The sequence below is a fragment of the Spodoptera frugiperda genome, chromosome 26 (assembly GCF_023101765.2).
Source record: "Spodoptera frugiperda isolate SF20-4 chromosome 26, AGI-APGP_CSIRO_Sfru_2.0, whole genome shotgun sequence".
Lineage (NCBI taxonomy): Eukaryota > Metazoa > Arthropoda > Insecta > Lepidoptera > Noctuidae > Spodoptera > Spodoptera frugiperda.
Window position 1 is genome coordinate 8,423,339 of NC_064237.1, and position 26,096 is coordinate 8,449,434.

The 26,096-nt window shown below is 37.5% G+C and overlaps 2 protein-coding genes across 2 annotated transcripts in view; one reads left to right on the top strand and one right to left on the bottom strand.

The window, feature by feature from the left end:
- Positions 1-2,796, top strand: part of LOC118264705 (protein I'm not dead yet) — a 28,548-nt gene extending 25,752 nt beyond the window's left edge. The window contains exon 18 of the mRNA XM_035577307.2: positions 2,263-2,796. Within this exon, the coding sequence (XP_035433200.1) occupies positions 2,263-2,484 (222 nt within the window). The 3' untranslated portion in view covers positions 2,485-2,796. The remainder of the gene's footprint in view (positions 1-2,262) is intronic.
- Positions 2,797-12,232: 9,436 nt separating this feature from the next.
- LOC118264785 (protein I'm not dead yet-like) lies at positions 12,233-25,467 on the bottom strand. Its single transcript, XM_050704991.1, has 14 exons — positions 25,239-25,467; positions 24,150-24,302; positions 23,230-23,345; positions 22,546-22,660; positions 22,316-22,418; positions 22,073-22,133; positions 21,548-21,673; positions 20,975-21,089; positions 20,253-20,368; positions 19,672-19,763; positions 17,777-17,866; positions 16,079-16,278; positions 15,420-15,557; positions 12,233-12,396 (listed from the first exon to the last, which is right to left on the bottom strand). The coding sequence occupies exons 2-14, from the start codon at positions 24,267-24,269 to the stop codon at positions 12,271-12,273; spliced, it is 1,518 nt and encodes a 505-aa protein (XP_050560948.1). The 5' UTR covers positions 24,270-24,302; positions 25,239-25,467; the 3' UTR covers positions 12,233-12,270.
- Positions 25,468-26,096: the final 629 nt, after the last annotated feature.

Genomic DNA, 26,096 nt, shown 5'->3' on the forward strand with positions numbered 1-26,096 from the left:
GGAGTTCTCCCTTCAAATAGGACAGCGTTAAAAAGCTTTTGGAGCTCCCTCAGTACGGGTTTGCCTCCAGCCTTTAGCAACTCTGTGGTAACGCCGTCCTCTCCAGGGGCTTTTCCATTTTTAAGCTGCCCAAGAGCAATCTCGACTTCGCCAATGCTGACTTCTGGCAGGTCTTCGGTGAAATGGCGCGTTAATGTAGCTCTAGAGTCCTCATTTTCGGGATCAGGACGAGATGCATGCGAAGCGTATAACCGGCTATAGAAGTCCTCTATTTCCGAAAGAACCGCCGGCTTAGAGGCAACAACTTCTCCAGTTGCTGTGGTCAGTTTCGTCAGGTGGCTTCTGCCGAGAGATTGTACGAACACCTTAGACCCCCGATTCTGCTCGATGGCTTTTTCAATAGAAGCGGTATTAGAGCACCGGAGGTCGTGTCGCACGCGTTTGTTGATCTCCCGGTTCAGTGCTCGTTTTCCTGACGAAGTGACGGGTGGGTTTTCACGTCGTTGCCTCATCAGCCCCAGGGTCTCCTCGGAAAGTTTAGACTTCCTGCCCTTACGTCGCATGTTACAGAATCTCGTACCTTCGTCCCTGAGGACTCGAACTACATTTTCTAGGTTCTGGTTAACGTCCGTTGTGGTTTCCAAGGCAGCAAATCGGTTTTCCAGATTAAGCTGGAACGTTTCAGATCCGGTGATGGTTTGGAGCATAGTAGGTCGGAGCCTGGACTTCATCAAACGGACACGTTCGGCTTTAAAGTCGATATTCAGAGTGCCTCGGACAAGTCTGTGATCACTGCCGGTGTTAAAACTGTTGATCACGGAGACATCTCTGAATATGTATCGCCTGTCCGCTATGATGAAGTCGATCTCATTTTTTGTCATAGTGTCGGGGCTCCGCCAGGTCCACTTCCTTTGGTGCTGCTTTTTGAAAAACGAGTTCATCAAGAACAGCCCCTCCCGTTCGAGGAAGTTGACCAGCATCCGCCCCCTATGGTTTCTGGCTCCAAAACCATGGGATCCTACTACCGATTCACTGCAATTCTGTACTCCCACTTTAGCGTTAAAGTCTCCCATGACAACATTGTAGTGGGTCTTAGTAGTGAAGTGGAGGGCCCTCGATATGTCATCGAACATTTCCTCCACCTCATCATCTGAATGTGCCGAGGTCGGTGCGTACACTTGCACCACCTTAAGGCTGTACCTCTCGGTGAGCTTGATAATGAGGTACGCTACCCTGCTCGACACACTAGATATTTCCACAACGTTATCAGAGAGAGACTTATTGACCAGAAACCCGACGCCACCTTGGGATTGTTGGTCTCCCTCTCGGAAGTACATTAGGTGGCCGGACTCTAGGGTGACGGTGTCCTCCCCCTCTCTTCGGACTTCGCTTAACCTTGGGAGAAGATTAGGTGGCACGTCAGAACGTGCCACCTAATCTTCCCAAGCTCCACCTCCAGTTGCGCCAGATGCGAGTCAAGCCGTAGTGTGCGTCCGTTGTACGTCGCCAGGGTCAATTTGTTTTGGTGGCCTCCCATAACCCGGGGATTCTTCGCACCCCCTGCCCCGCCGCTACCATGACCGCCACCGTGGCCAGGCCTAGCGGGGCCGCCGGGAACTAGGGGCCGCGGCCTTGTTCTTTTAAACATTGGAGGAGTTGCCCGTAATCGCCACGCTGGGCAGGCGGGTTGGCGATCGCAGGGTGTAAACTTCTCGCACCAGTGATGCTGCTGCCCATCATTGGCCTGTAATTTAGTTTACGCCTTAGTAGTGATGGTTATCCCGCCATCAGTCGGTCGCCAGAGCCTCGTTCGCTAATCGGCAGGATGCACCACGGGCAGGTGAGGTTGGCATTTGGGCAATATGGTGGTAGTTCACCCCTTACACCCCTATTATATTATTATCTATTATTATAATATCTTATTCTATCTCGACCAAACAAAACTACCTACCTTATTTGAATTTAGAACACTTATAGAGTGATATTATAATGTTAATACACATGTAGGGTCAGGGATTTCAAACGAGCTCACTTTTCGAAGTGTTTGATGTATTACATATTTACGCATGCACGACCGGGCGGGGCGGGGGGTTTATCATAATATAATATTTAGTTGTCTACCCTATGTTGGTAATCTACTGCGTAGTTGGAAAGTCTTTGCACTTAATGCAGAGTTTATAGTGTTCTTCGAATCAACATCGTAGGTGAAACTAATAATAACGTATTGATTATTATTATTATCGTTATTTCTTTAATTTTCAGATAAAATACAATATTGCTGCTGTACTCATTTGCATGTTGTGTTTATACTTTGCTCTGCTGATTTGGGCGCCGTATCTATTTGATCCCGATGACATGGGTTTTATGCCCGTTGATGCACCAGTGCCTGCAGGCGCGACAAAAGCAACGACGACAGCAGCTGAGGGGGGCGCCGGCGGCGACGGTGGAGGAGGAGACGGAGGGGGCGGAGGAGGCGGCCTTTAGTATTATATTGATAATAGTATTATTCTAAAAGGGCATGTTTTACCACTGCCCATCAAGTTAATTTTACCGACTTATGAATATGCAGTTGAGGATCCTGATTTATCAAATAGGTCAAAAATGTGTTTTAAGATATAAAATTAGTTTAGGGTGTATCAATAGGGTTGTTCTGAGATTCCGTCGAAAATAAGATCTCAGACCAGTGGTAAAACAGGTCCTACATTATGTATAAGAGAGGTTAAGTTAATTTACTTTATGCGTAAAAAAGTTATAATTTGTTTTTCTTCGTTGAATAAAAACATACTCGCAAAAATATTTTCCGGGCTTTTATTACAATTTCTTTTTACCCATTATTTCCACGTGTATGTGATTTCAATAACATATTATTATCTATACCTACCAAATTTAGTTGTAATCGGTTTAGAGGTTTGATAACAACGAGTTTAGTAAAAAATCTGTATACACCCATCTTCGGAATGGTAATTTTTGGGAATGCTTATGATGATAACAAATGCGTGAAGACGAAGAGTTATTAAATATTTTGCAATCGAATCATGAATTGCTAAGCGACGACAGTTCTAACACAGATAGTGAGTAATGTTAGATTATTAATTCAGTAGGTAAATAAAACATTCGAATTCACTTCCGGCTTTTAATTTTTAATAGATAAAGAATTTATGCATCGATATTAAATATTCCCAACACTATTCCAACTTATACCTAAAGTGACGTGGCGCTGGAGGTAAGTCAAAAGTATCAAAATCTTGGCGGTTAAAGGGTTAAACCCCGAAGGGGTAGGCAGAGAATGTACACCCACATTTCACAATTTCTGTTGTAAATCCCATGTAATAGGTGGTGAGCCTATTGCCATATACCGGGCACATTTCCCGACTCCGTGCTACCACTGAGAAATTTTCGTAAAACCAAAAAAAGCCCAGTAATACTTCGCCCGACCCGGGAATCGAACACAAGACCCCCTGCCCGGAAGTCGCACTTGCAACCACTCAGCCAACGAGGCAGTCTATTTTAAATGTAAATTTTAACTTTACAGGAGAAACTTTATTTTAACCCCCTAACTTGCATCTTTCAATTCACCTGGCAGTTACTTCTGTTTACCTTAATCGCCTGTAATTATTTTCTATAAATATCAATAGGTAAATAAACTAAGTTATATTAAATTTTTAAGCTTACAGAAGTGAGTGCTTAAATCTTATTTACTTTACATTTTAAAACATAAAAGGGCTGATGACGTGCATAGTTGATGCCTGACAGGTCATTGTTATTGGCCTTGGTGTACTATGACTCATCACTCCACAAATTTCTAGCCTTACAGGAAGACAGTCTTACCAGTGTGGTCCCTCAGTTCACACGCACATAGTCTGAGGGTTCAGTAGCTCTCCACTTTTTTTTTGAGAGGGGAAAATCATCCAATGACTTCTTCCGCCTTGGGCGAGGCGAGAGGGAGTGTCAGACTCTGACTAAAAACCACCCCGTTCCTTCTCCTGCTTTTCGAGCCGGAGCCCCGGTAAACCCACTAGGTAGTCCCATGGATAAAAGAAAAGACTGGATTGGCCTTGTGGGCGGGCCACGCGCGCCGAGGTTGCGAGTTGCGAAAATATTATATTATGCCGTCTTGCGCTATTTTAACGTGTCGGAAAAGAAGCCAGGTGTGTAGCATAGCACGAGAAGAAATTTCTTTTCACCGGTAAGTCCAAAAACATAAAAATACTTGTGATATTTGTAATTTTTTTTTTTATTGTTAAATGGGCCGACGTTTGGCCGCTATCTCACCTGATGGTAAGTGATGATGCGGCCTACGATGGAGCACGTCTGCCCATAAGCAACCTATTCACTCAGGCTTTGAAGACACCCAGGTTATACCCATCAGGAAACACAGACTCCGGCAAGGAGTTCCACTCCCTAGCAGTTCGCACAAGGAAGCTTGAAGCGAAGCGCTTCGTGCGTGTGGGTGGGATATCCACCATGAATCGGTGACGCCTCGCCGATTGTCTTGTGGTTCGATGATGGAAAGGACTAGGAGGAATCAAGTTGTGCAATTCCCCCGCACACTCTCCGAAATGTATCCGGTAAAAAACAGAAAGGCTTGCGACCTTGCGCCTGTGTTCAAGACTTTGAAGCCGGGCCTCCACAAGCGCATCATCATTGATGAGCTTCTTGGCACGCCTTTCAATGTGTTCGAGCGCATTTAGCCGAGCCGTCCCAAAGGTAAGAACAGTACTCCATACATGACCGAACCTGCGCTTGGTACAGGCTCAGCAGTTGATCCGGTGTGAAGTACCGTCTCACCTTCGAGAGGATACCCAACTTCCTACCAGCCAGATGCGCCTTCGACTCTATATAAGAGTCGAAGTTTAGCGTTGGCGATAGAGTTACGCCAAGAAGCTCTAGATGATCCGATATTGGAACGGATACATTTCGGAAAGTAGGAGCCAGCGGAAATGACTTCGTTTGGCAGAGAATAGACACGCCTGGGTTTTGGTAGCGTTGAACTTGACCAAGTTGGCGTCTCTCCAATCGGAGACCGCCTTCAAGGACGAGTTCAACCGTTCGACCATGGATTCTCTTAGAGACTGGATCTGTGTTCCGCTAGACCGCGCATCGGACACATACCTTTCAACAACTGTGCTGTCATCTGCTTACCCAAAGATACTGGGCTTAAGCAGGTCGTTGATGTGCAGCAAAAAGAGCGTTGCTGAAAGTACTGACCCCTGAGGAACTCCGGCGTTGATGCCAAATTGGTCTGACGAGCAGCCATCGATGACTACTCGACTTATAACATTAGCATTATGATTTTTATAGACAAAAACGATATAATCGCAAGCAGACTAATAGTAATACATTGCTTGCGATAGATGAGTACAATCTTGCACTACGTGAGCAATCGCGCAATGTATTACGTCCATTGCGAGAGTCCCGAATACCGAAACAAAAGTTCATTTCCACAAAATCTATGACATCGATAGTGTTGGGCAAATTTGTAATCAATGTCGATTGTTACTATGATACAGTCTATTATAATCAATAGCACACTTTATAATTAAAATAATAAGTATTATTTATTACGACTAATTAGTAATATAGATTTTGAGTGAGTTTTGTTTTTTTTTTATAGAATGTGACATATGATTTATTTTAATATTATGTTTTAGGTTTCCAACAGATCCAGGTGTAAGAAAATTGTGGATTGACACAACTGGTAGAATTAATTGGATTCCTACTAAATGTAGCATAATTCGTTCGCAACATTTCGATGTTGATAATTACATACCGGTAAACTATGGCAACTTTACCGGACCCTTGGCAACTTTACCATACTATAGGTATTCGGTATAAACTCATTTATCTAAAAATCTACCCATTAGAATTCTGTTTTGTAATAGAAGTATTTTTTAGACATTAAAAGGAAATATTTACTATATTTTGCGTGGACGTAAGACTGCTATTATGCCAGTAATGGCCGTCACAATGTATGCGTGAAAATGTGCTAAAAGTTAGTTGTTCCTAAATTGTGAGATTCCTAAAAAGAGCCTTAATTATTTGTCACAGGTGAGTGAAATTTTGATCTGTATGTATATTATAGTTGGGATTACTGTTGTAATGTCAGAAATTGCTTTTTCTTTAATTTATTGATAAATAATCGCTTCGGTAATGTTGACACAGGTTAGGTAAAGTTGCCACGGCCTGCTTTGTGGCAACTTTACCTACAGTTAGGGTTGGCAATAAATCTAGCATAAGTGTTTGTTTCTTGTTTGTGTATATGTAACCATTTTCGAATACCTAAATTTCACAGCATAATAGTGAATATCCTGGATGATAAGTTATAATATATTAATAATACCTTTTGTTTTAGAGCTAAAATGGCTCCCATGAAACAAAACCGCAGAAAACTCGGAGCTAGACACTATAAAAACTGCGAGGACCGCCCGGAGGACACAGTAGAATATACAGTGGCGGTGTGCCCTGCGTGGGCTGAGCACCGCCAAGTCCTCAGGGATGTGGTCGGCGACGGCGACCTCTCGCGCCCGGCACTGGTTCAAGCCATGGTGCGGAGCGAGAGGGATTGGGATGCCGTCTCCTCCTTTTGCGAAGCAGTCATGCTAGCTAAGGAGGAGGCGGGGCGCGTGAGGGAACAAACCTCCTCACGCCCGAGCCGTCGCGAGAGACACTCTGGGCGTCGGGGATCGCGAGACGATCTCCGGCCACCGTAAGTGCGGGCCTGTGGACGGCGAGCAAGGGTAGCTCATCGCCCGAACAGAACCAGACCCGTGCGTGCGGCGCGTCGCGTTCCGCGCGCGCCATCAGACCACCACAGATGGGGCCCAGTAGGGCTGATGCCTGATCCGGAGCTGCGGACTACCTAGCGGGTTTACCGGGGCTCCGGCTCGAAAAGCAGGAGAAGGAACGGGGTGGTTTTTAGTCAGTAAGAGTCTGACACTCCATCTCGCCTCGCCCAAGGCGGGAGAAGTCATTGGATGATTCCCCCCCCCTAAAAAAAAAGACACTATAAAAATTATAATCAAAGTGATGTTAAAATTAGCTATGGAAATAGTGAAGTCATAAATTTAAAAAGTCAAGGATTAAACATTATTTTGTAGCCTTTTTATGCAATTTTAAACATTCAATTAAGTTCTAAAATTTTAATTATTTGTTTAAAAGGGAATAATATTTATGTTAGAAATTTATGCGTTTTTTTTTACTTTAGGTTTAAGGTTTATTAATTTTTTTTAAATATACATGTCATAAAAAAATCCTCCTTTTTTGACAACCCCTAGCGTAACAAATTATTTGTATGTAAATTACGATGAAACCCGTGGCAACTTTACCTACTGTCTGTGTAGCCGTTATCTTTATAGATTTCCTCATATTGTTTGCATTAATTGCAATTTAATACGAAGTAGTCCTAGATGAAGCCCTCTGTACCTCAACAACTCTTTAATATGCAATACACGATGAATACGGCGCGTAGGTAAAGTTGCCAAAAAATTGGTATCTTTACCCATGTTGTTTTTTCTTTACTACGGCTAAAATAAATGTTTATATAATGACGATTACGGTAAAGTGAGCCAGATAGACTACAATTCTAAATATACACACATATATTTTTCCTTTTTTTGTTCTAAAATATGGTAAAGTTGCCATGTTTTAAGGTAATAACAATGTCAGGGAAAAGAAACTTAAAATTAGGCGTTTATAATGCATGCATATCGCAATGCGTAATTCAGTAAGTAAACTGATTTTATTTTAGAAATTTTTATATTAGTCTCTTTAAATCAGTTTTTTTTTTGTTTAAAAATGGCGATATTTAAAATATCATCTTTCGTAAATTTAAAAAATGAAAAAATGAAATAATATAACCATGTTATTTCAATGTGTTCAAACATTTGGTGGGGCAAAGCTCTATAGAGATTCTGGGATTCGACCCCTTCGACCCCCGACTTTTGTCGATAAAATTAGATGTAGTACTCAGCCTTAACGGGTTAGAAGTCTCACCCCTATCACATTGTATAAATCTAAGAACAAAATATTACATTTAGGTTAGGTACCAGTTTAGGTTAATTGCAGTTATAATGGTAGAAATAATTAAATTAAGTGCTTTATATTATTACAATGCTATCATATAGTCCGGTCAAGTTAGCATCAAAAATAGGGGTAAGGTTACATTAATTCGCACCTTCCTAAAAATTGGCATGGTTGTTGGGAACCCTATTATACACAATTTGTCAATAATTATCCACATCAATCCGGAGTGTGGAAAAAAAATATTCAAGGTCAAATGTTGCAAAAATCGGTTTTTTGAGTTTTTCAGCTAAACGGTAAGTTTTATAATAAAAATAGGTGAAACAAAATGATTCATCATGCAATTATCTATAAAAATTGTTCCTACACATTTTTCCTAAGAATCACCATTTCGAAGATACAGCGATGCAAAATGTTGAAAAAGTTGTATTCTTCATAATATGCACACGTTTCCGCGCCACCCGTGAGGTAGGTACATGGCGTGTTTTTTTACGTGGTTTCCCCAGTAGGCCTATTCCACGATCTATTGTGCTTCTGTTAAGTTAAAAAGCTATTATATTAAATTGAAAATGGTACTATTGTAAATAACAAGAGCGGTGTAAGTAATGTGTAAATTAAGAAAATTATGCGTCTGATAGATACTCTTCTAATGGAACATAATCCAGACTGTCTTGCTCTTTTTCTTCTTTTTCTTCTTGCTGGGTACAAATAAATTGTTCAAAGAGCGATGCATCAGATGTCTCCCCGTCTATATCGTAAGAATCCTCTTCTACTGGCGATTCAACATTGGAGCACGATTGGCCTCGACAACTGATACATGCTAATGAACAAAACAAACCAACTTTTTTACAGCCGCATTTAGCATTACATCCCTTTTTACAATTTCAAAAAATTTAGGAGGGAGTAAAGTCTGAACTGGTTCCAATATATCGTCAATTAAAAAGTTGCTGTGTGTGTTGTGTGTGCTGAAGTTTTCAAAGAAACCACCAACCACAAGATGTAATTACCAACGGAATTCGCTTTCTTGTTTCAATGTACGGAGCTCCAAAAAAAAATTACATGCTTAGATAAGTTTCGATACTTGTCTTTTGCAAAAGAAACATATAAAAAGAAACAAGTACAATTAGCTTGTCTTCCTCCAACCTCTGCTTCTGCTCATCAACATCTATTTCGGGTATATTATCAAGTTCAAGTATGGCTTGGTAATAAACTAAACCCAGAAGACTGGGGTTGGAAGTTAATTGACAATATATTGGAACCAGTTCAGACTTTACTCCCTCCTGCACCAGAAAAACTCCTCAATTCAATTTTTTGCAATTGTAAAAAGGGATGTAATGCTAAATGCGGCTGTAAAAAAGTTGGTTTGTTTTGTTCATTAGCATGTATCAGTTGTCGAGGCCAATCGTGCTCCAATGTTGAATCGCCAGTAGGAGAGGATTCTTACGATATAGACGGGGAGACATTGGAGGCAATGTAATATAATAGCTTTTTAACTTAACAGAAGCACAATAGATCGTGGAATAGGCCTACCGGGGAAACCACGTAAAAAAAACGCGCCATATACCTACCTCACGGGTGGCGCGGAAAAGTGTGCATATTATGAAGAATACAACGTTTTCAACATTTTGCATCGCTGTATCTTCGAAATGGTGATTTTCAGGAAAAATGTGTAGGAACAATTTTTATAGATAAATTGCATGATGAATCATTTTGTTTCGCCTATTTTTATTATAAAACTTACCGTTTAGCTGAAAAACTCAAAAAACCGATTTTTGCAACATTTGACCTTGAATAAATTTTTTTCCACACTCCGGATTGATGTGGATAATTATTGACAAATTGTGTATATAGGGTTCCCAACAACCATGCCAATTTTTAGGAAGGTGCGAATTAATGTAACCTTCAATGTCTATTTTGACCGGACTACATAGGGGGTTAGGGGGTTTAGCTATAAAAGGAAGGAATTTCATCACCAATATCACCTTTAGTAATCCTACTTTTAATTCATAGTCATAACGAAACAACAGTGTAAACAGAACAGACAGAGCGAATGTCAAGTAATGACTTTTTGGACATAACTGACACACGCACGCCAATGACTTTTCGTTACATCTAATTACTAACGTTCAAACACGAAATAATAACTAGAATATGCATTCATTATAATATGTATTATAAAAAAATAAATTAACTAACAGTATGTATTTATACCAAATTCATATTAAAATCCGTACACATTCATAAATCCTTTTTTTATTGAATGACTCTTTGTGTTGCTTTTGCAAGCGTACTAAGAAACGCAGATGGTCGCGATAAATACAGGAAATAGGCCTTGGGTATTCTTTTTATTTCCTAATTTTTATCCGCAACTTTATCAGAATAATAATTAAGTAACCAAGGGTCTTATTTTCATTGCATAATATTGATTAATTTACATTTCTTGTACATTGATGAAATTAAGTGGGGCAGGATCTGGCATTGTCATTTAATTAGATTAGTAGAATGCATTTGTGTCAGCTTAGAGTTGTCATGCTCACTCAAAGGTCTCATTGGCGGCACGGGCATTGGATCGTTCGATTCCCTGCAACATGGTTGAGTTGGACGGTGCTGGTGTACGTGCCATGTTGGTGAACGAGCGCTGTCAACTGGGACTGGTCAACTCCAGACTGTATTAATTTTGTTGTTCTTAAGGTTTTTTTCTATCGCTTTGACTGAATATTAGTTTTACATTGTTCTCACATAGTTGAAGCAATCGATGCAAAGAAAAGCAATGTAACCAAGAATTGTATTGTGAATCTGATTGAAAAAGATTAACCTATGGAGTTTCTTGCTCCTTCTTCTCCATAGGAATCTACACTTTGGAACGAGCAAATAGCTTCACTAGAGGGCTGACCGATAGACAGACGTTATTAATATTATTATATTTGCTTTGACGTTCAAAAGTGCCTATGATTTATTTTTTTTAACTTATTGAGTAATAAAATTGGTTTTAAAATTCAGTTATGTATTTTTTATTTATTTTACTTTTATTACTTGGTTTCTATTTCGCATGAATACAATTTCACAATATTCAACAATACTTGTAAAACAAAAACAAGATTACTTAAAGGAGAATGCTCACGAAGTATGGAAAAAAACCCAGGCCCGGCGCAAACGATTTGTATCTCAGTTTATCAGTATAAATGTGTAATAAAATCCCGTATAGGTACCATCGTCGAAAACGATGGCTAAATGTAGGAAATTGCTATTTGTTTTTTGTCAGGGACTATATTTAAATCGATCAGCAGTGGACGTATTTCGGCTGGTATGATGATGATATTTAAAGGATATTACGAGTAGAAAGTATTAAAACAAATGTATACATTATCAAAACATCATGTATCAGATTATTCAAAGTTCAATCATTTTAGTTCTACATCTTATATTACGTTTTGTAGTGAAAGTGCGGGATTTGCAAAACCATCTTGGTGCCTTGCCCACCCAAGGTAGTATATGATGGACATCACATGGGCACAACAACCGAGCGTCCTTTTCCCATGTATGCATGAACAATAATATTCGCCAATTGCATTTCTGCCACTACCTCTACTATATAAAACGTCTTATATCACGCTGTATTGATGAGGGGGTGATCTGTAATTGATGCTCACGGCGTATACGAAGCGTATTAACTCAATAAAACAAAAGATATTACTAGTTTCATAAATCAAAACAATTATAAAAATTAATCCATGCTAAAAAATAAATATCAATTTCCAACATTTAGCCATCGTTTTCGATGATGGTACCTATATAGCATTTCATTACTCATTTATACTGATAAACTGAGATACGTATAGTTTGCGCCGGGCCTGGGTTTTTTTTGAGCATTCTCCTTTATCGATATCAACAATCGACCTTTCTCTCGCCCTAGCATACATGAGTTTTTATGCGTATTAGAGTGTACGTCAAATGCAGTCATTGCGTTTGTGTGACAACCAATAGCAAATTCGACATTTAAATGTGTGTTATTTTATTTGTGGGGGTAATCCGCTCAGGCATTGGTCTCTTGCTTGTAGTGAAATTAAAGGGTGGGAGAAACGGCGACACGCGTTCTGATACAAATCAGGAACTATTTCATTTCTACTCTCTTTAAGTGTTCTGTGGGTAGTCCGCAGCTCCGGGCCTGCGATGTTGCCGTATAGTTTTTGTACAACTACGAGACAAACACTACTAAGTTTTACTAAGGTATATTTTTTACAAATCCACTTTTCATGTTATATATTTGTCTTCGAGTGATTCGCTGATTAAATCTGGCCATATGACTGGCGCCCAATAATACATACTAGCCCACGTTATCAGTATTGTTACAACTGATGGGCAAATACCAATTTTCATCTGTAACAAAATTATCTGATTAACTTAGAAACGAGTCTAACAGTCAATATCGAATGCCTTAGGTCGATAGTTCAGTTTAATGCACGTAATCATTTTATCAACATTATAAAAGGGATGGGTATGAAAATTAAAAACCTATTTAGTCCGTCAGTTAGGTAATAAAAAAAATATTAGACACGTATTTTTTTATTTTGTCATATAAAGGTGCTCCCACACAGCAGTTATACAACATTGTGTAACAATATAACATTTAATTTTGCAATAGCGTGTAACATACTCTACAACTACTGTTATAATTTGTTTAAACACAAATGTTAAGTCAGTCTCTAACGTTATACAACTGCTGTGTGGCAGCACCTTTAGATAACAATTCTTAAATAAAACGAATCGAAGTTAAGGAATGGGAGCAAATACGTCATTTAGTAAAATGTACCTAGAAATGACGTCACGCGATATTTGAAATCGATATATTATCTTAGGAAGTATTTGATCTCGTAAGAAAATAAAAAAATACGCGTCTTATAAAATTCAAAATAGATGGGACAGTCAACGTGTTAAAATGAAAATAAGACATCTACCCTTTTTAACAACTTAACTGTTACTATACGATACAATTTAAATGACAATGCCAGATCCTGCCCCACTCAATTTCATAAATGTACAAAAAAAGTAAATTAATCAAAATTTATGCAATGAAAATAGGACCCTTGGTTACTTAATAATTATTCTGATAAAGTTGCGGATAAAAAGCAGGAAATAAAAAGAATTAAAAAACCCAAGGCCTATTTTCTGTTCCTATGGCGACCATCTGTGTTTCTTAGTACGCATACAGGAGGAAGAAAACGAGTTATTCAATAAAAAAAAGATTTATTAATGTAACGTGTACGGATTTTAATATGAATTTGGTTTTAATACGTATGTATTAAAACCGTTTGTTAGTTAATTTATTTTTTTTATAATATATATTATAATGAATGCATATTCTAATTATTATTTCGTGTTTGAACGTTAGTGATTAAATGTAACGAAACGTCATTGGCGTGCGTGCGCCAGTTATGTCCAAAAAGTCATTATTTGACATTCGCTCTGTCTGTTCTGTTTACATTGTTGTTTCGTTATGACTATGAATTAAAAGTAAGATTACTAAAGGTGATATTGGTGATAACATTCCTGTCTTTCATAGCTAAACACCCTATGATAGCATTGTAATAATATAAAGCACTTAATTTAATTATTTCTACCATTATAACTGCAATTAACCTAAACTGGTGCTTAACCTAAAAGTGGCATTTTTTTCTTAGATTTACATAAAAACCGCAACCTCTAAAGGCTTTTAAACATGTTTTTAGTTATCACTAATAAAGCAGCAATAGAATGCTACATTTGGCATGCCTGTACAATATAGTTTTTTGGTGGGGCAAAGCTCTATAGATATTCTGGCATTGTCATTTCGCATTTCTTTTTTCAAATGACAATGCCAGAATCTCTATAGAGCTTTGCCCCACCAAAAAATATATTGTACAGGCATACCAAATGTAGCATTCTATTGCTGCTCTATTAGTGATAACTAAATACAGGATTAAAAGCCTTTAGAGCTTGCGGTTTCTATATAAATCTAAGAACAAAATATTACATTTAGGTTAGGTACCAGTTTAGATTAATTGCAGTTATAATGGTAGAAATAATTAAATTAAGTGCTTTATATTATTACAATGCTATCATAGGGTGTTTAGCTATGAAAGGAAGGAATGTCATCACCAATATCACCTTTAGTAATCCTACTTTTCATTCATAGCCATAACGAAACAACAATGTAAACAGAACAGACAGAGCGAATGTCAAATAATGACTTTTTGGACATAACTGACACAAGCACGCCAATGACGTTTCGTTACATCTGATCACTTACGTTCAAATACGAAATAATAATTAGAATAAGCATTCATTATAATATATATTATAAAAATAAATAAATTAACTAATAGTATGTATTTATACCAAATTCATATTAAAATCCGTACACATTACATTAATAAATCTTTTTTTATTGAATGACTTGTTTTGTTCCTTGTGCAAGCGTACTAAGAAACGCAGATAGTCGCGATAAATACAGGAAATAGGCCTTGGATTTTTTAGATTCTTTTTATTTCCTAATTTTTATCCGCAACCTTATTAGAATAATAATTAAGTAACCAGGGGTCTTATTTTCATTGCATAATATTGATTAATTTACATTTCTTGTACATTGATGAAATTAAGTGGGGCAGGATCTGGCATTGTCATTTTGTTTTGTTATCTCGTAGGTTAGGTTTTTTGCTATACGTTCGCGTAATTATAATTATAATATTACTCCACGCTCATAATAAAAATATGTACCAAAGTTGTATAAAGAAATGAGTCACCTATCACTCTGGAACTTATTCCAAAAGTTCTCCGTTGAGTCATATGTGACCCATTGGACAGTTAAGTTGTAAAGACATCCACGAAGACCTTCCCGATGACTAAATTTCTTGGTTTGATCCAGTATTTCGTCTTATATAATCACAAAGTAATTCGTAGCTTTCTTTAGTTTTAAGTTAGTTTAAGTCCGTTTTTAAACTATTTTTTCAATGCCCTAAGTGAGTATACATCTATTAAATTCAAACGCAGAGCTCATTATGTTGATTTTTGAAGAGTTCCCTGGAATATCTTCCACATCTCATTTTTGAAGAGATCCCGCGAGATCGGGAACTATGTGGTTAAAACCAAAAATTTGCCGGAAGTCACTATTCCACGCGAACGAAGTCGCGGGCAAAAGCTAGTTATAAATAATTACGCTGAGTATATCTTTACTCGTGAGGTAGTTATGACTAAAACACCATTTGCCCCGTCGTCACTCTCTTCCGCAGTACAAAATTAAACTTCTTGATTATCCAATCATACAGTGTTTTTTCCTAAGCCGGAATGGTTTCCGATATTTTTTAAAAATGCCCTAATTTATCTACTCTAAGAAATATTATATCTTGATTACATTGTATTCTTACCATTTTTACTGTAGGAATATTTGCACAACTCTGTATTATTAAGTTCCCTGGAGTTCCGACTGGTAGACAGAAACAAAATGATGATGAAACACCAGAAGCCACATTATACCATAGTGGGTGAATATTTGTTTCTTTAGCCTGCGAAAGATTTATTTATTCGGTGGTATTTAAGTCATTAACACAATCGTCGTCAACTCGTGTCTCATTAATTGTCTAGAATATCGTGTTTCCCTTAAGGTATGGGAGAGCCATGCTTCGGCACGAATTGGCCGACTCGACCGGAGTGATACCACGGCCTCACAGAAAACCGACGTGAAACATCGCTTGCGTTGTGTTTCGTTGTGTGTGTGAGGTTACCGGAGGCCCAATTCCCCCCTTCCCAAGCTTCCCAATTCCCTTTTCCCGAACAACAACCCTTAAATTCCTAACCCTCAAAAATGCACTTGTAACGCCTCTGGTGTTTCAAGTGCCTATGGGCGGTGGCGATTGCTTACCATTAGATGATACATATCTGCTCGTGTTTCATAAAAAAAAAAATGTTTTTTTAAATTAAGGTTCCAACTTCGATCAAATGTGATCGAAAGGTTCTAAAAATAATACGCAAGTGATACAATAATGATATAGGTCTCCGATTTTGGGGACAAAACAAAGATACTTACTAGTTGCATCACTATAGGCGTAACTACAGTACAAACTGCCACATTTGATGCAAAGTTTGTTACAAAAACTGTAAAGATGATTACTAATAATATTATAAAGTAATTTGGAAAGATGTTTAGAGTTTTCAGTAATTTTCCAATTTGTCCGTTCAAATCTGAATATTCCTCTTTGGCAGCCGTTGAGAGTGCAAAACCACCTCCTGAAATTATTTTTTAAGTTATTCCATTTATTTATTTACTATACTTGATATTTACATTTTTAAATATTCAATTAAAAACAAAACATTTAAAAGTATAAAAAGCAGTAGCCCACCAGTAACGGGATAAATCCAAGCTACTGGCAGTCAGGGCTCAAGAGAGAGGAATTTCCGGACAATACGCGCCGTATCCAGAAGTACTGCCTTCTGCATCAGGCTCTTGATCCAACCGTCTAACGTTAGCCTACTCAGGTGTTGGTCGAGGCTTTTGGCTATAAGGCCATTGGCAGATACGACTATCGGCACAATGATTGCTGAATCTACATCCCACATGTCGACGACCTCATGAGCTAAATCAAGATATAGTAGATATCTTTATCTTTTTCAGCTTTCACAAGATTTTCTTCATGTGGGATTGTTACATCAATTATAATTATTATTGTGCGACGGCATGGTCGATCTATCACCACAATGTCAGGTTTGCTAGCAACAATTGTCCTGTCTGTGATGATAGTTCGATCCCAATACAGTGTGACATCTCCATTTTCAAGAACTGGGTCAGGCAGATACTTATAATACGGCACTTCAGATTCAACAAGTTTGTATTTTAAAGCAAGTTGTTGATGAATAATCCTGGCTACAAGATTGTGTCTATGCAAGTACTCTCCGTTAGCTAAGTGAGAACAACCCGAAATTATATGTCGAATGGATTCCCCTGGGCGATGACATGCCCGACAAATATCAGCCGTTCCATCCTTTATACTTTCTGTAGTTGTTCGTCTACATAATTTAATTTTTAAGTTCTATTATTACGATGTTAGTAACATAGACCTAAGAAGTTGTTGGTGTTTTAAAATAAACCCTTACGATTATTCTGGTGAATTTCAGACCATGGGTTGCTTACCATTAGGTGATGTATAAATCTGCTTGTTTATCCGGTGTTCCATAAAAAAACCCTCTGCCTACCCCTTCGGGGATAGAATGTGTAACGTTGCATCAATATTTAAAATGTGGCCGTACGTATTAGTGGTACTGTAAATGCCAAACTGCCATGCCATAACCAAAAACAGGGGGCCTACTCTAATTCAACGAAAAACTAAATTTCGTCCGAAACTTCGCAGATTGCATACTACAATTCTATTTATTGCGAACTTTCACGAACAAAAATGAATGAATGAAATGAAGATAAATAAATAGATTTTGAAATGAAATTAAAAATAAAACATTATTTCAAGTAATTCTATTACGGCGCATTCCAATAAACTACCGATCGGTAAATTACGAGCCGTAGAATTTTGACACATTTTGTATGGAGCTTATGTCAAAATTCTACGGCTCGTAAGCAAATTTACCGATCGGTAGTTTATTGGAATGCGCCGTTAGTAAATCAATAAAACCTACGGCCGAAAATCAAACGAAACTTCGCATTCAAGAACCGGAGTAGACCCCCAGAAAAGGGCTGATGATGATGATAATAACATGTTGAAAGAAAAATTGTTACCTAAGAGAAACATGAAACTATAAGGCATTATTTCGTTCATTAATGTCCAATTTAATACTGAGGGTATTCGTTTGTTAGGCAACTCGTCAACTGAAACAGATTTTGTTGGTTAATTAATGATTACGTCATGCTACATCAAACGTTCACTTAAAGTAAGACGAAAATTTTATCTAAAGTACTTGGGTCGTCTAAAATGATATCATTTTCCAAACTAAAGCAGTTGGCTCAAAATTTATAATTCCACTAGCGGACCCGACAGACGTTGTCCTGTCTACACGATAAAAAAACATTGTCCAGCGGACAAAATTGTGAATCTAAACCATTCTCAGATCCCCTTGAACACACACAAAAAATTTCATCAAAATCGGTCCAGTTGTTTAAGAGAAGTTCAGTGACATACACACTTACAGAAGAATTATATATATAAAGACTAGCGGACCCAACAGACTTTGTCCTGTCAAAATTAAAAATTAATAAAAAAAATATTGTCAAGCGGACAAAATTGTGAATCTAAACCATTTTCAGATTCCCTTGAACACACACAAAAAAATTCATCAATATCGGTCCAGTCGTTTAAGAAAAGTTCAGTGACATACACATTCACAGAAGAATTATATATATGTTACGGTAAGAGTGATTAATTGAAAATTATTAATAATTATCTACTATTATTAATAATTACCGAAACTCGAGGTAAAAGTGATAAATTAATCACATTTGTCGCTTATTATTAATAATTTTACCCTAGTAGTGATAAATGTAATAAGTGGGCAAGATGTTATTTTTATTTCAATTTAAAAATTGTACGTACACAACAAATATTAGTTGAATTCTATGATAATACTTTAAAATTTTTAATTTGATGCATTTATAGGTGCTACAGAAGATTTACAGGCAAACCAAATATGATTATTGATGATGCTTTTAGGATTCGTGTTGATTTTGTTAATGAAACAATAATTGTTTCATTTTATTTTTGTTACAATTTTCAATGTACCATGTTTGACATTTTTACATAAGTTTGATGGTAGATTAGATTTTTAAAAGAATTTTATTGTTAATTTTGTGATAAATGTTCCCTTTTTGGGGAGGCGAGAAGGAGTGTCACACTTTTACTAACTAAAAACCACCCCGTTCCTACACCTGCTTTTCGAGCCGAAGCCCCGGTAAACCCGCTAGGTAGTCCGCAGCTCCGGATCAGGCATCAGCCCTACTGGGCCCCATCTGTGGTGGTCTGATGGCTCTTTGAGGCGCGCGCAGAACTCGACGCGCCACACCTGGTTCTGTTCGGGTGGCGAGCTATCCCTACTCGCCGTCCGCAGACCCGCACTTACGCGCAGAATATGTGAATTTGTTGTCCTTTCGGTTTAAAGCAAGTACAAGTAACCTTCTTTGTGTGATCTCTAATTAATATAATCGTAAGACGGTGATTAATATTATAAATAAATACATCCTAGTCAAAAAACATAGGGTTTATATTTATTTTATTACTTTCACCAATATGTGTCGTGAATTATTAATAATCACTACTAAAAGTAATTAATTTCGATCGATTATTCACATTTACCATAACGTGTGGTTATTATTAATAATTTTGTAAAAGTATTAATAATTTTCAATTAATCAGATTTACCGTTACATATATAAAGATATTACTGAATCAAAAATAAAGACGAAAAAATAAAGATTGGTAGCAACAAGAGTTAAAAGACTGGCACAGGGTTTAGTTTTTCGTAGATAACACAAGTCGCTATAATTTAAAAACTATAGTATTTAGATTTTTTATATTTTTCTGATAACAGTTGGAACCTGGCCGATCATATGGTGCCATTTGGACGTCGACTTACGGGACACCCTGTATATATAGATTATTATACTCTTGTGTTATAATATACCTTTTGCGGTAAAGTTTTTAAAAAAGTCTAGTGTAGATGGCAAAACGAGCATTAAGAAACAAACTAGTACTGCAGCTGCCGAATCTCGTACACTGAAAAAAAGACGTTAAAATTAATATTTTTTAATGAAATATGGATACCTATAATAAAAAATAAAATAGGGAAAAAATTACTAACGAATTCAATAACCGATCTTAACACCTATTTCACCACCATCATAATGGTGCTCCCACACAGCAGTTATATAACATTATACAACATTGTGTAACATTTATAACAGCATGTAACATACTCTACAACCACTGTTATAATTTGTTTAAACACAAATGTTATTGTTACACATTGTTGTATAACGTTATATAACTCCTATTTCACCACCTTCATATAAGTGCCCGCTGAACTTATGTTACAGGTAACGCAAACAAATAATTCATTCTTTTTGGTTTAGGTAATGGGCCTATTTCGCTCACTTTTCGTGTATTGTCAGCCAAGATGATAACAAACATGTAGCTAAAAAAGCATGTAGCTTAAATAAATTCACAAAAGATTTCTCCATACGGTATAAAATCTTTCATACGTACTATTTATAATCTTTTAGTTTGTAGTAGTCAGTAATTGCGTCTCCCCATCCATAAAATATTTGTGGTGAACGAGAAAAAAACATAAGCATTGCACCACCGAACAAAATAATGACCATCTGTGAAATAAAATTGCACATGTTACAAACCTCGTACTTAACTTAATATAATTTACATTTTTTTTTATTATTTTGTATTTTGTTTATTTATTTTTAATACTTGTTAAATATATTTTTTAATACTTATTGAATAATAAAAAACAACATTTAAAAATAACAGTTACATTGTATAGGTAGGTGTAATTGTTTTTTTACCTTGCACCACGCTTACTCAATGTGGGTTGGCGATTTCAGACTTATAAATAGAAATTATAAGCCCAGGTTTCCTCACGATGTTTTCCTTCATCGTTTGTATAGGAAATCTTATAAACGACATATAACTCAAAAAAAGACAGATTGGTACTTGTTGTTGTTGGTTTCGAACCTGCTACCACGGCCGACCTACATCTATCTACATAAATAAAAATGCAGCATCAAAGTGTGAATTTATATCTATAACTGTTGAAGGACTGAATTGGAAAACTTTCTTTATATTGCCGTGTTTGTTACCTTCAGGACAAGGTTTGGGTGTAAATAATATTCGATACGTTCACTAGGAAAATCGAGAAACAGGGCCCGAGAGAAGCAGGCGTAAACTAGTTTAAAATACATGTTCACAAGTCTTACAATTTCCCAAAAAGTAATTTTTCCGATTTCCTTCAAGTTTTTATCAACAGCATTTTTAGCGGCTTGCATTCCGACTTCAGGAATTTTTATTCGTTTAGCAGTCTCACTTTTAGGTCTGAATTTAAATGAGAAAATATTAATATCGCATTAATCATTTAAAGTTAAGACGAAAGTGTTTTGACGATTTCAAATGGTGATTTAAACGAAACTATATACTATCGAACTAAGGAATCATTATTTTCTATGGTATGAGCCAGTAATCGAGCTGATGGATCACCTGATGTTACCTACTTACGCAACTGCCGCCGCCCATGGACACCCAAAACACCAGAGACGTTACAAGTTCGTTGATGGCCTCTTGGGGGATATGAATTTAAGGGCTGTTATGGGATTGGCAAGATTGGAAAGGGGTTATTGGGCCCCCGGTAACCTCACTCACACAACAAAACACAAAGCAAGCGTTGTTTTACATCGGTTTTCGGTGAGGCCGTGGTATCACTCCGGTCAAGCTGGTACATTCGTACCGAAGCATGGCTCTCCTACACTCAAATTATAAGTATTAAGCGTAATTACCTCAAAAAACCGAAAAACATCACAATCATAGTGAAATATAATCCAGCTTCTAATACCAACATGTATGGAACTGAAAATGCTGAATATTTTGGAAATGATAAATAATCCGGTGCCGATGGGTATCCCCTGAAAGTTGAACGAAAGATTAAAATCAATACAAATATATACTATCTTTTGTAATTGACTATCCCGACCCGGAGCTGCGGGCTATGGTTACAGGGGCTCCGACTCTGAGAGATAGGTAGAATGCTTATAGGTAGAATGCCCCATCGTAGGCCGCATCACCACTTACCATCATACTTAGCCGAGATAGCGGCCAAACGTCGACGCATCTAATGTAAAAAAAAGAATGGGGTAGTTTTTAATCAGTAAAAGTCTGACACTCCCTCTCGTCTCACCCAAGGCGAGAGAAGTAATTGGATGATATTACTCCTTTAAAAAAAAAGTTATTAAATATAAATAAATTATTTATACTTGGTATACCTAAATTTCAAATTAAATGATAACTTTTAATAAAAATATCACCTTTCGTATAGTCCTTTGAAAACTAAGTTAGTTGCAGAGCCCACCAGAGTACCAATGCCGCCTAAAATGAAAGACTGTTATTAATTATCCTTCTTGTTGCCTGCCAAACGAGACGTGGCAACTTAATTTTGCCACAAATCTCACTACTCAAGAATTTAGTTCCCAGAGTACAGAAGAGTCAATTTTTTTACCTGATGTGCTTATTTAAATATTGTAGATACGTTAATATAATTTAAAACTCACCTATTGTGGCAGAAAAAGATGCAGCACAGAAATAGCACGTCGTTATGTCTGAAGCTACTAAGTCACCATTCACGTCTTTCTCAAAAGTAGATAGTAAGCCGAGCTAAAATAAGTCAAGTTTTAAGTGAGACAATTCAAGCTTAGACAAATCAAACGTGATTTTTAGTTAATTTAGAATGTCTCAAGATAGTTATTTAAAAAAAATCTTAAATTAGGGAGAAATTACTTACATCTTCAAACACTTGTAGCAAAGCAAATATTATAGGCACCATCATAGTAGTTGCGGCAGTGTTAGTGATCCACATCGAGACAAACATGGTCGTAAGTGACATTGCTAACAACAACCTGTAATTTAAAAGTAGAATAATTAAGATTTATTATACTTATTTTTTTTAATCACTAGCAAACCCGGCGAACTTTGTTTCGCCACAATTTTTTTTGCCCTTTCTCTTAAATTTTTTCTGAATTTTCTTGCTATAAACCTCACTGAGCCCAAGACCTTTCCAATGAATGCAAAACCGTGTTCATGCGTTCTAGAGTTTCAGCGTCAGGAAGAAAAACCCGACTTATTTTTACATTATAGATTAGCCAAAGGGCTAAATTGCTTTTCCATCAGAAATGTGCAACGCTACGTTGCTGTGGATGCGTTTGTCTTTGACCAAACATTTTCATTGGTATACAATACATATCTTAGTACTGGTGGAAATGGGCTCAGCTAAACTATGTTTTTTATATGGAAAGATGCGTGCTATGGATGGCTTCCCTACCATCGATACATCGCAAGCTCGAGCAGAGACTCTCTGTTTTTCTATTGTTCTCACTCTACCCAATGCACACGAGAGCTTGTTGAACGTACGTTAATAAGACTCGTGTGTAAACGTAATAGTTCAAAAGCTTTGGTATTAAAGTGATACCTGTAGTGAGAGTAACCAATTAGTGTTATAGCATAGAGTGCTAGTCTCTTATGCAATCCTGATTGCTCTACGGCAGATGCAAGCACCATGCTCCCGTAAAACATAAGAATGGTATCCTGAAAGTCAAGAAAAATAATTAAACCCATCACTTTTGGACGTTAAAATAATCGTATATATCGTGACATTTTAAGTGGAGAAAAATGAATGATTAACAAGGACAATAGGGTAGATGTGTCATTTTCTTTTAATATCTGTCTTGTAGGTTATTTTAAAACATTGGATACGTTTTCTTTTTTTTATTACGGAAACAAATACTTTCGAAGATAATAATGTTTTGAAATAATTATCATGTGAAGTCACTTTTACGTACATTTTATATATACGTAAAATGACGCATTTGCACCCACTACTAATCTTTGATCCGTTTTATCTTAGTTTCGTTATCTAAAATGACAAAATAAAAAAATACCTGTCTTATATTTTTTCATTACCTAAATAACGGACTAAATAGATTTTATAATTTTCATACGCCGTCATCATCTCTATTGTTTTAAAGAAATCATTGATTTTTTTTTTCGTTTTTTTTCTTTTTTTAGAGGGAAAGTCATCTAATGCCTTCTCCCACCTTAGGCGAGGCGAAAGGGAGTGTCAGACTCTTACTGACTAGAAACCACCCCGTTCCTTTTCCTTCTTTTCGAGCCGGAGCCCCGGTAAACCCGCTAGGTAGTCCGCAGCTCCAGTTGAATTTTAGCTTGGATTTATATTTGTATTTCAATCAGAATTGACTATTTATGCTCTTTGTAAAAATTGTTCCATTAATGATAACAAATACAATATCATCACATACGAACAGGCGAGATGGTGGCCAAACTTCACGCTAATATAAATATCCTATAAAAAGAAAACTAAAGCTAACTTACATTCATGTAACATAGACACGTAGTACGTGTGTCCATTACGTCCGCCAAGGGAAATATCATTATAGGTAGAAACGATGTTATAGGTAGAGGTATGCACTCAGTTACCCAGAAGACTGCCATTACAAGCAGGGTGTATGCACACCATTGGTACTTCTAAAAACAAGAATAATACATAATTATTTTTAACTAACTTCTGCCAGCGGTTTCGCCTGGGTATTCGTGTACCCGTGGGATAAAATGTAGCCTATGACATTATTCCAGACCATAATGTACTGCTGTTCCAAATTTTATCCCGATCCCTTCAACCGTTATGGCGTGATTGAGTAACAAACTCATAAAATTCATCAATCATTAGTAAGTTTATCAACTATGAACCCCAATAAAACGTAGTTACATTTGGAATAGCTTTGAGGAAAAGGTCTGTGGATATGTATATCGTTTTCGATAAGGATAGAATCTTCCTACAAATTGAGGTGGTCGCACATAAGGGATCTAGTTTTGGGATTATTAGCACTTTATGACACCTACAACTTGGACGCGCTGTAAAAATTGCTGGCATTTTATGAATAAAGTCGGATATTGTTAAGCACGCCATCTATTGGTTATATCTTGAATTTTCTCTTAAACAGGGTAGGGCAAGACGGTAGGTCTTGTTGTTTACAATATGAAGGTAATATTTTTTTCTTTTACCCATTTTAGTCGATAGGTGGCGCCATAGAAAAATAATTACGTCACAAAACGTTACGCCCTTTATCTTTGAAGGGGTAGGCAGAGGTGCACATTACGGCACGCAATGCCGCTTTACAATACACACCCACTTTTCAACATTTGTGTTGCAAGTCCCATGTAATAGGTGAGCCTATTGCCATATATTGGGATACATTCCAGCCCGGAGGCTGGAAGTACGGATACTACTAATGAGAAATTTTCCAAAAACCGTAAAAAGCCCTGTAACACTTTGCCCGACCCGGGAATCGAACCCGAGATCCAACCGATTGCGACCCCTTGACCAACGAAGCAACCATGCGTATGTAGGCATGCGTACAAAAAGTACCTATGTATTTGAATTATAATAAAATAATATCAAACCTGTGGAGGAAATGGTGCAAGCACGCCGATAAATACTAACGGAGTGATAATGCAAACTAGACCACGCCAATGAATACTTAGAAATAGTACGAGTTTTCTTCGCCGCGTTACTTTTTCATCTCCACTCCTGTATTATAACAATAGAGCTACGTTTTCATGGAACGTGGGTAGGGGTTAAAGAAACAGTTGTCTCTGAAGCCGTGTTGTATCATTTCGGCCGAGTCGCCACATTCATACTAAGGGCCTATGCCCACCACGTTTTTTTAACGTGCCGTCGCCGGCGCGTTTTTCTCCTGCAGAACAGTTTATTGTCGTTTGTATCGATACATCGCGCGTTTGCATCGCGTCTGTATCGCTACACACGCGCGTTTGCATCGCGCCTGTATCGCTACAAACACGCGTCGACGGTGCGTTTTTCTCCTGCATAGCAGTTCGTTGTCGTTTGTATCGATACACACGCGCCGGTGCCGCGCGTTTGTGTCGATACAAACGCGCGTCTCTATCGCTACCCACGCGCGTTTGCATAGCTAATCACACGCGCGTCAGGTGTGCAAAGGTCTTCAGGCTGCGTCTAACTTGCGTGCGTATTGCGTCTGTATCGCTATAAACGCGCGTCGACGGCGCGTTTAAAAAACGTGGTGTGCATAGGCCCTAAGATGTCCGTATGGATTGAGGAGCCACATCAGATTTTTAAAATCTGATTTTACCATTATTTAGCAGCAAGGAAGCTGATTTTGCAGCACGAATTCTAGATTTAGCAGCAAGATATATAACTAGATATATTAATGCAAAAGTGGCTCCTCAATCTAAACGTTTAAATTGAGGAGCCACCTATAACTCGTTAAGTAATAGATGAAT

Coding starts and splice junctions, on each gene's coding strand:
- LOC118264785 (XM_050704991.1), bottom strand. CDS start 24,269: ATGGCAGTCTTCTGGGTAACTGAGTGCATACCTCTACCTATAACATCG. Junction 22,134..22,315: donor ATCTTTTTCTGCCACAATAG/GTGAGTTTTAAA, acceptor CTTTCATTTTAG/GCGGCATTGGTACTCTGGTG. Junction 17,867..19,671: donor TAAAAACTTTACCGCAAAAG/GTATATTATAAC, acceptor AATCTGTTTCAG/TTGACGAGTTGCCTAACAAA.